The sequence below is a fragment of the Watersipora subatra genome, chromosome 4 (genome assembly GCF_963576615.1).
Source record: "Watersipora subatra chromosome 4, tzWatSuba1.1, whole genome shotgun sequence".
Taxonomy (NCBI): Eukaryota; Metazoa; Bryozoa; class Gymnolaemata; order Cheilostomatida; family Watersiporidae; genus Watersipora; species Watersipora subatra.
The window spans coordinates 11,757,299-11,768,041 of record NC_088711.1 but is presented as its reverse complement, the minus strand read 5'-3'; the positions used below and the strand labels follow the sequence as shown (position 1 = coordinate 11,768,041).

Genomic DNA, 10,743 nt, shown 5'->3' with positions numbered 1-10,743 from the left:
AAAACAATTTGAAAGTACAGCATGCTTGCAAACCTTTCATCTCTGATAGTTATTAGAATGAGTCTGTAACAAAGAACTTGTAGTGTAACTTGTTTGGTATGCTTTTGTTTCTGAAGCAGTAGTGACTTTTCTCACTTGGATTATTTACGTCACAGCAATGTCCTAGCAAATTACTCCAATTTTCAAGGCTACATTCTTAATGACATATATTATAAGGTTTGCTGATGTGATTTCAGGGTCGATTTTAACGCTTTCACCATGTCCGGAAATGATATTGGTCTGTGGTTTCAAAGCATTCCAGTCATTACAAGGTACTGGTTCGCTGGAAGTATCATTTTCCCACTTGCTGGAAGATTTGGACTTCTCAGCTATCACAATATGATACTGAATTACAGTCTCATTAACAGATTTCAGGTAATGTATCCGATTTTAAAGACCAATTGGCTCTATAGAACTGAGCATTTAGGTATCAGTTTAGCTATTTTACTTCCTGAAGGAAACTATAAGATCTGTTTTCACTTAGAATAAAATCTATGTTTAACTAGTGAAACTTTAGCTTTTGTAGCGAGTCGTGTAAAGAATGAGTGTGTTATTATTAAAAGAGTGTGTTATTTTAATATAACTTGCTATTTTATTCATTAAATGGTGTAACTAACATATCTGAATATTGGCTATCAGTCTCCATTCACTATATGAACCGATAGCTAATATTTTCATGGCCATCGCAGATGTGCAAATGTTTTGGATGATTGCAACGCAATAAAATGTTTTGCTCGAGTTGATTGTGAGCATCAGGCTTTTATTCATCAGATCGATTTATTATGAAAGTTCTTAGGAAGCCTCTTACATATTGCCTTTTCATGAACTAGAAAAGACACTCAACATAATTTTTGCTACATATTCATGGAATCAGTTCCTTTCGTCTTTTCAGTGCATGAAGATAATGTTCGTTTCTGGTATAACTACCACTATATTTGTCAGTGATCTCCACTCGTAGAGCTTTTGGTAATTTTTCTGGTTTGCATACTTTCATCTGGTCCTTCATCATGTCGTCAACGCAATGTTTCACTAAAGACCTGTTGTTTCAGATATGGAGACCTTTCACGAGTGTCTTATATTATCCCATCACACCTGCCACCGGATTTCATTACCTCATCACCCTGTATTTCCTCTACTCTTACTCAAACAGACTTGAGTCAGGTATGCGGTTTGTCATTATAAAAATGACTGTTTGTGCCTCATATAAATTTGCAAAGATACATTCTGTGTTGGCTGCTATAAGTTGGGCTAGTCATTTCTTATAGGATGCTTTAGTGCCGATATACTGTAGTAAGAATGCATACGAAGTTAATTTACTCCCGAGTTTTAGTTTGTATGCTAAAGCTGTCATTATGCTGAAACAATACTCCTATGAGAATACACTGTAATTTGTTTAATTCTTTTCACAGCCTAAAAGATTATGACACTATGTTCTATCTTAAATATTGCTCGTAATCACACAAAGTAGTAAAATAAATTAATTTTATGCCGCCATGTAAAAGCTAGATGTAAACACTAAATTATATGTAAAAATTTTGTTTAAAACTAAATTAAGTAATAAACAATAAAAAGAATTGTTTTATTGTTACTTTACCTTAGAGACACGTAAATGTAAACTGGGCCATTGTGCTTGTTTGAAGATGGAGATGTCTTTATTTGCTTTTAGTTTCTAGAAGATGTTATGGAATATAATATGAAATATGTAAGAAATATTTTGTTATGAAATATAAAATAAATGCTCTTCCGATCATCATTTTTGCATATATCTGGTTAAACCCTGACTTAGTCACTTCTCTATGCGCAATGTTCAACATGTGATGTATACTTTGAACAAGTAATTCCCTCGCCATGCTAAGTGCTCGCTTGCTGACTTACGACGTCTGAAATTTCATGAAACAGTTTTGTGAATAAAAGCTTGCAGACATAAAAAGAAAACATAAATATATTAAAAATATTTAAGTCAAGTTAATCTATACTATGACTAATGTGAATTATATTGAGTCACACTGTGTAGTTCTATCACTCAGCCGAGTCAACATTTCTGGTCCATGTCTGTAAGGGGCTGTAAGAATTATCAATTCATGAAACCCTATTATTCCTTTGTTAGTTCTGTTTTACATACAGTACAATATAGGTTTTTACTATAATGCATTTGTTTCCTTGCTTTATATAATCATTTAAAGAATGTATCTTTGTGTTTTAAGCTCTGAAACAAATTAAACCATACCCAATGCTTTTTATAAGAATGTTTGCTCCAATTTATGACAGGCTCGTCATAGAAATCAAAAATTGGAATAGATCCACTTTATATGTCAAGATTTAGTTGCATCAGTATTGATTTAAGTGTGGCACTTCTATCTATCAAGAATTTGCTGACCATATGTGTTATTTCCAATTCTCTCTAATGTCGTTGTTCTTACATTATACATTGAAGTGAAGTTACGTATTGTATATTGTAGGAGCCTTCGCAGGCAAGACAGCTGACTATTTATTCTTGCTGATATTTAACTGGCTGGCACTTGTAGTCCTCTGTCTTATGCTTGATTTTCCACTGCTCTTTGACCCCATGGTCATGTCTGTCCTCTACATCTGGTGCCAGCTGAACAGAGATACGGTCGTCCAATTCTGGTTTGGCACTCAATTCAAGGTTAGCGTAGGGTCATCAGACAGCTATTTTCAAATTTAGTATGACAATTATAGGCTTATCAGACACTAGCTTATTTAAAGTTTGATATATGCATGGTCAACTAGCATCTTCCTTATTGACTTAATGCGTTCGCATACACGTTGTAAGTATTTATAACTAGAGCTTCGCGATATGGCGGTGTAATTGTTTGGTTGCGATTTCGAAGGTAGACGATTTGGAAATCGCTAGCATTTAATGTTATATCGCTAATTGTATAAACGATTTAATTGTGTAATGGCGATTTATTTCACACCTGACGATTTTTAGAGTGAGCGATATTGGAACTACAATGCAGAGGCCTTCTAGTGTTATAATACAGTCATTCCAAGGCCATTCACAGACACAGGCAGTCATGAATGTTTCTAATTATATGTATTAATTATTCTAATTATACTTAATTATATTACACAAAACAATTTTTTTAAAGTTAAAATATGCAGATAAATCTTATCACAAATTTGCAAGTCTTTTTTACATAATAATAACATCGCGATTTGGTATTACACATTTGCATTATCGAATCGTCTGGTGATTTTGAGAAATTGCAAAACTTTATTTATAACACGCACATGCAGACATATTATTATGTTGCAATCTCAAGATCTAATTAATAATTGGTTAAAAGCAGGGTTGGCTCGATTTAAATCCAGGGTTTAAACGAAGCAGTTTAAACCAGCCAGAAAAAATCAGTTTTTATGGTTTTTCATCATTTTTTGTGAAAAACATAATATTTTAAGCTCCTAGTAGTTCCTGTGTGATAGAAATGCAATTATATGTAATTATCAGCTGTTGAAGCTCATTTAGCACATGGTAGTAAGGTGGTGGTAGAGCGCAAGTTGCAACTACATGAAATCCTAGTACAACAATGAGTTGGTAAATTTCACTTTTAAGTGTTTTTATTCAGTGATATGATGATTCCTTTACTGATGAAATGTGAAAACCATGTGAAATATACTAATCCCATCATCGTCTCTAATGATGAATGACAACTATTTCAAGTCTAACCAGCGAGAGAGGATTGCTTATAATTAGAAATTAAAACAATAAAATCCTTTTGGGCAAAAGTTTGCAAACTAATATATCATTTAGTGGGCACAAGTCAAAATAGTTGGATTATTAGAATTCAGTTTATCAAGTTTTTTGTGTTTTAAAAAGTTGAAGTTGTACCTCGAATTTCCAACACGCCTCGCAAACAGGATTTCGTTTGGCAGTTTTTCACTCAAACTACAGAAGGCAAAAACTTTAAGGCAAGATGTAATAAGTGTGCTGTCATAATGCAAGGTCACTCAGATAGGCTTAAAGCACATGTAGCAAAATGCCTAGCTGCTCTTCACTACCACACGGCTAATCACTGAGATTAGTATTCCTATTTATACATAGAGCTGTATGTAATATATTCACTTCATTCATGTTTGATTAAAGGTTAATTCTGAAATTTCCATATGTTTTTTCCCTTTTTCTCATAACAACTCCTAAAGTACCATCTTTAACAGATGATCGCACATATGTATTTTCAATACTCAATCATGCAGCTATAGTAAGCCACGTTAATTAGATTTGAAATAACAAAAACCTTGGTAAAATTATACAAACCATAAAAAAACCAGTTTAAATCATGAAAACCGGTTTAAACCAAAAAACCTGATTTATTCGATTTTTTTTCATAGAAGCTGTGGTTTTTTCCCACCCTGGTTAAGAGTATATCATAAGACATACATGTAGCTACACACATCATTATTTGTTTGAAACCCATTCTTTACATTTCACAGAAAGGCAGATCCAGCGATCTACCAGAGGGAAACTCCATGTACTATTGCATGCGAATATTACATTGCTTAAATGATAGTTGAAGATTTCATACTTTGATGTTCATCTTGAAGAAAACTTTACTATGATAAGAGCCGTGTTCGCTCATCTGTTCAAAGCGATGGTTGAATGTTGGTAGAAAAATAATGCATCATATGGAATTTGAACTTGAAAATTCGGTCACAACTTCGAATAATTATGCGTATAGTTAGGTATACGCATAATTTGCGTTTGGTCTGCCTAGGTATTGGTAGGGTATTATTTTGCTAAACCACTTCCATAGTAGCCTAATGCTAATTTATAATTAAGACCAGAATTGTATGAGAGAGAATAGCAAATGGGATAAACAAGCGATGTACTTCTGACTTCGCAGAAGCAGACAACTCTAATGATAACACAACTTAAAAACAGTCGTTCCATTTTATTGACCCAAAGTTTGTCTTGCAGCAATTGTTTTCACTGCGTTTGGTCAGATGAATTAGAATAACCATTAAAATACTACTGGTTATCATCCTTCGAGAATAACAAAACTAATGCATGACATTGCTGTTATAATGATCTTTGTAAAGTTGGGAATCGGCTCTCTTAGTTTAATCTGCACACGGAGTTACTTCATCACTTTTTGTTTTTTAAATTATGAGTGCATGTGGATTATCATATTGTTTAATTTGATCCACAATTTGAGGGGCTTCGTGAACATCATAATAGAACGGTTTGGAGATGTGAAAAAGGTATTATATAAACATGTCCTCAAATTAACTATTTCCAATATACAATGTAACTATGATGTGACTCTAAAAGTAATAAGAAATGCTGTGGAAGTTAATGTCTATGCAAATTTTAATTGGCTAATGAATATAATGGGTACGTTAGCTATGTTTAGTTTTTAATGGTTTGTTTTAACATCACTATCAGCCAACACTCCTAGTTTGCAGTTTCTTACAAACTAGCAGCTTTTCACAAAGACTAACAATTAGCTTTCAATGTAGAAAGTGTTGTAGAGAGTTAATATTGTGATTGGATGATGAAACGTGGATAAATCTAAAATACTCATGGTGTAATTCATGACAATTCTGCGCAATCCTGGCAGACAGGTAGTTGGGTTATTTGAGAATTATAAAAGAATGTCTCTCAAGTATTAAATATTATTAGTACAAAGTTAATGAGCAAAGGCATTTGAACAATTGAAATCTTAAGCAGTTGTAGCTGTGTTTATCTCATAACTGATTTCAAATATTTACAAGATCAAACACCCAGACTTTACTTCATATAAAGCTACAATCTTCCATATTTAAATTGAATGTGAAGTACATTGCTACAAAGTCAAGTAATGGAACAGTAACAAATTTCTGTTGAAACTAACTAACATGCATAGTTCAGTAGTACACACTAAATCAATTAAGGAATATAATTTCTTAACTTACATTAAAGATATTCTAGTCCTTGAAAATGAACTCACCCCATTGAAGTGATGCAAAAAGGCATAATATCAATACAAGGCTAAGATATCAAGCTCCAATTTGATGTAATTTCAGTCTTTCCTGACCTACCCAGTCCAGAGATATAATAGTTATATTATAAAATCTTATAAATGAGATCATTTTTAGAACTCAGATTCAAGTGGAAATGCTGTCCGCTTGAATCCTTATGTCTTTAGTCGCACTTTCGTGAAGAGACTGAGGGAATAGAGACATGTAACGTTGAAATTTGAATACAATAGCTAATATCGACAGAGACAGACAGCCACGCAACTAGTGACGTCATTTTGGCATGAGTTTTTTCTGAGCATTTCAATAGTGATTAAGTTTTATTGATTTTAATCTTAAAATATCCTGGCAATCAGATCGTTTCAAAAAATCAAAAGCAATCTCAAATGACAAAAATACCGATACTTTCAGATAAAATCTACTAGAATTTTGTATAAGTTCATCTTTGAGGCATTACTAGTTGAATGTCCGGCGTTGCACGAGTAATAAAAAGGTTTTTGCACATAAAAGTTCTTTTTAATCAATATATGCAACATTTACTATTCTAACATTTAAATGAAGTTGTTGTTTATTTTTGTGTGTGCTGTAAGTTTAATTAAGTTTATTCTATATAAACATTTATGGGATTTTGGGAAAATTTGGGCACACATTTTTTTTCTAGTACAAGCTTGTTAGTTGGAGCGTGCATATTTTAACCAATCGTCATTAAAGATTGCAGGTGTGATAAATATGTGCACAATTATTTTATAGTATGGCACGTAGACCGTAGGTAGGAACGTAGTGGACAGCGCGCTTGTCTGCAAAAGTGGAGTTTGAGTTCAAATCCAGTGCAAAGCAGTTTTTTCGTTCCTAAAACTTCATCGTTATAACTAAATGTACAGACTACAAAAAACATTGAGATCTATATATATATATATATATATCTATATATATCTATAAATATATATCTATATATATATATAAATATATATACTAGCTGCGCTACCCAATGTTGCCCGGGTATTAAAAATCAGCTTATAAACAATGAGAGGTAATGAGAGTTGTCTACTACTTGCTATTAGCCTGGCACATTGCCAATAAATAATTTGAGTAAGCTTACTGATAAGAGCTACTTCTTCTCATGACGGTACGTCATCACATTACATCATGACGGAGAGCGGTAGCGTATTTACTCCCAAATAGCGACATCTATCGCCCAATGAATACAGCTCGAGTGGTTGAATTGGTAAGGTGTCGGACTGGTGAACCGGAGGGTTGGAGATCAAATCTTCTGTAATGCATTCTTTATTCCAAGATTTTAATAGCTATTGCTGGAACTACACACAGACACCCACAAACTTTGAGAAATATGTATATAGGTTAGGACATGATAATTATAAAGGGTAATCTCAGAATTGGGACAAGTTTCAAATGCAGTTATGCAATTTTGTAAAAATTTTGGGTCTAATGTTAACAAATGACTAAAATGATGTCAATTTAAAGCTAATGTTAAATTCTTGTTATGCAATTATAGTAGATTTAAAAGGAAGGCTGTAAAACTGTAATAACGCTCAGCCTAGAAATAAATTGCTAGACAATGTCATCTTGAAAGGAAATTGCACAAAAAAGTAATTATCTATTTGAAAATAAAATTCTTGAAGTGATTAACTAAGAGCTGAGTTAAACTAGGACGTTCAACTCAGTAATGCTAGATATGAACCTGGAAAAAATATCACAAACACTAGTAAACCAGAGAGCAAAATAACAAGCGTTTTAGGAATAAAGAAAGTTTGTGAAGATGTAATTTTTTAGCAGTGTTGATTACCTCACTTGCAAGTAGCTTTTTGAGCCAGTCATTACATAATCATCCTTTGAAGCTCATTGTACTCTGACGCTCGCTGATGTTGGAGGGTTTCCAAGCAGCCAGCCATCTAATTCCTTCATCCAGATTTCATTTGTAAAAGCGGATTCAGCAGGCATCAACAGATAATTCCTTTCATGAACATTCAAAATTGCATAGAAAATAGTGAATGTGTTTTTTTAGAGTTTCATCACCAGTGTTTTGCTGCTAAAATTTTGTAAATTTTCCCAAAACTGACTAAAATTTATAATTATTGTAGAAAATCAGGCAGCAAACAAAGATATTAATTTCACCATCCTATGAACATTAAGCTCAATAGAATAATGTTAGTTAGGCATTTGTATTTTAAGCCAACATCATTATAAACTAAGTTACACAGATTACATTGATTGTTAATATGGTTTACTAGCTGATGTTGACTCTGTTGTGGGCCAATGCAGAGGAAGCTGTCGTAGTGTGGAAAATAAACTCAAATGTTCAGAGATGTTAGACAATACCCTTATTATGAAGTAGACTTGTGAGACCCAGCGCTCACTAATTTACTATAAAATGCAGCATATCGTGTTTTTAAAGGGAAATCATAATGCCTTAATGACAATTTGACTCAGTATTTATCATTTGCAAATTTGTAGCCCCTTCATAACATCATTTGTATTATATTCACAGGCTATGTATCTTCCATGGATCCTGCTTGCATTCAATCTGATCATCAGCGGAGGGTATGGTCTAGCAATTCTTATACATTTATTTTTCACGGGCACTTACACGTGTATGTAACCAAACTTCCTCACTACATGCATATTTTATTCTTGCATTATTCTCTTCCCAGGGGCTTTTCTGAGCTGCTTGGAATTTTGGTTGGACATCTCTACTTTTTCCTCATGTTCAAATACCCACAAGACTTTGGCGGGCAAACTTACATCAGCACCCCAAGTATACTGTAAGTTGTTCTAGCAAATTCAAATTGTTCTTTTGTGTTGTAAGTTTTTCTAGCAGGCAAAGTTTTTCCTACATAATTTAATTTGTCATAGTGTGCTGTAAATTTTCTCAGCATGCTCTAACTGGCTTTAACATGTTGCATGTTACTCTTGTACAACATGGTAATTGCAAGTTGTTACATGGACTGTACAACATCTTACTCATTTCTGCTAATGAATCTTCAAGGATTAGGTAATGTTTTAACACCAATATTTTAGATACAAATTCTTTCCTCTCCAGCGCGGGGCCATGTCTGGATTCGGAACGGCGCCAGCTAATAGACGCCCAGCAGCGAATAATGAAGATGCAAACAGGGGTCGATATCACTGGGGCCAAGGAAATCAGCTTGGCGGAACGTAACTGTAGAAGCGCATATGTTTGTACCTCAAGGAAGCCTGCTTTTTCTGTGTTGAATCGGCTGTCATTTTTATCTGAAAGTTAAAAAAATACCGTGCTTATTATTTATGTTTTTCTTTGCTGATAGCATCTTGTAGATACCAACCAGAGAGAGAGGTTGAGAAGATTACTGAAACCTGTTTTTCTCATTGAGCAATGTTCCTATAGTGTGCAACTTTACTTCCTTTGCCTCAAGATTCTCATAAAGTTATTTCGCATCGTTATGATGACATGTACATGTAAGTACTTTCTGGGCTAGACAAGGTATAATTTATATACGCGGATTAAATTTAAATGTAAATACATGCAGCAAAGCGTTGTATTGTCAACTTTCTTGATAACAAAATATTAAGCATATTTATCTATTATTATTATGTGATTTTAGCGACTAAAAATACATGATGTAGACTCGAACTACTCTTCATTATATGACAATTATGAAAATGGACTGTGGCCAGGCTGTCAGAAAGTGAATGAACAAAATCAACAAATTTTAATGGTGCTGAGGGTGTCAGCACCATTAAAGGTGTAAGTTAGACAACTCACTGTAGGTTAGACAGCTCATTGTAGGTTAGGCAACTCACTGTAGGTTAGACAGCTCACTTGACTCGTTAATGTTAGAAGCCAGAACTCTGAGGGTGTAGACCGAACTGCATCGAAAGAGAAACACTCGGGATATTAAAAAATTGGTAAATCATTGAATATTGTACAGAATAAAGACCAAAGACAACCATGGTAAGAAATGAAACAATGTTATGAACATTGCTCATGGACCTGAGGTTTATATGGAGGTTGACTCAAATTCACTATGTGAATCAGCAAGTTTTATAAGTATGCTTTGTTTGTGTATTTGGCATATGGGTTTTTTATAATTAAAATTGAAATGCAGGAGGGCCAAGGTTCAGCCTACAAAGTGCATAAGAAGTGTGCAAGATAGGAAAACTGCCTCAGTCTTTATAAACAAACATTTTCATGTTGCTTTAGGGGCTTCACTGATCTAGCGATCCTCATTTTACCAAATGACCTTTGTGACCTGTAACTGCTCAATTGGATCTACATGTAGGAATACTGAATTCAAACAACTGCTAAAATTCATTCCCATAGTTCATAATCCACGCACAGATTGAGCCCAGCTTATGGTAGTCTAAAGCTAACAACAGAGGTCTTTGGAGGACAGTCATAAAAAAAATCCTAAATTATAGTCCTAGTTGTCGCAATGACCAACTGTGAGATATCTATAAATCAATATACATACATGTATATATATATATATATCTTGAACAGTCAGTCTAATATATATATTATTGTTAGAAATACTAGTTTTGTAAAGAATAATATATATATATTTTTGAAATGTTAGGGTCATAAAAAATAATATATATTTATTATCGTTAGAAATGCTAGTTTCATTAAGTATAATAAGGAAAAAGCACTCAGCACACTATATTTAGAGTGAATTATAGTATAGCCAAGAATATAATGAGCACTTAGCTGTTAGTCAATCGCTGCAG

The 10,743-nt window shown here is 33.6% G+C and overlaps 1 protein-coding gene across 1 annotated transcript; it reads left to right on the top strand.

The window, feature by feature from the left end:
- Positions 1-240: 240 nt before the first annotated feature.
- On the top strand, positions 241-9,646 carry LOC137395151 (derlin-1-like). Its single transcript, XM_068081976.1, has 6 exons — positions 241-414; positions 1,089-1,200; positions 2,499-2,686; positions 8,525-8,577; positions 8,688-8,798; positions 9,055-9,646. The coding sequence occupies exons 1-6, from the start codon at positions 259-261 to the stop codon at positions 9,194-9,196; spliced, it is 762 nt and encodes a 253-aa protein (XP_067938077.1). The 5' UTR covers positions 241-258; the 3' UTR covers positions 9,197-9,646.
- The last annotated feature ends 1,097 nt before the right edge of the window (positions 9,647-10,743 follow it).

Bases quoted from the DNA above. Each gene is read 5' to 3' on its own strand.
- LOC137395151 (XM_068081976.1), top strand. From the start codon at position 259: ATGTCCGGAAATGATATTGGTCTGTGGTTTCAAAGCATTCCAGTCATT. The intron at 8,578-8,687 runs GTATGGTCTAGC...TTCTCTTCCCAG, and splicing joins AATCTGATCATCAGCGGAGG to GGGCTTTTCTGAGCTGCTTG. The intron at 8,799-9,054 runs GTAAGTTGTTCT...CCAATATTTTAG, and splicing joins ATCAGCACCCCAAGTATACT to ATACAAATTCTTTCCTCTCC.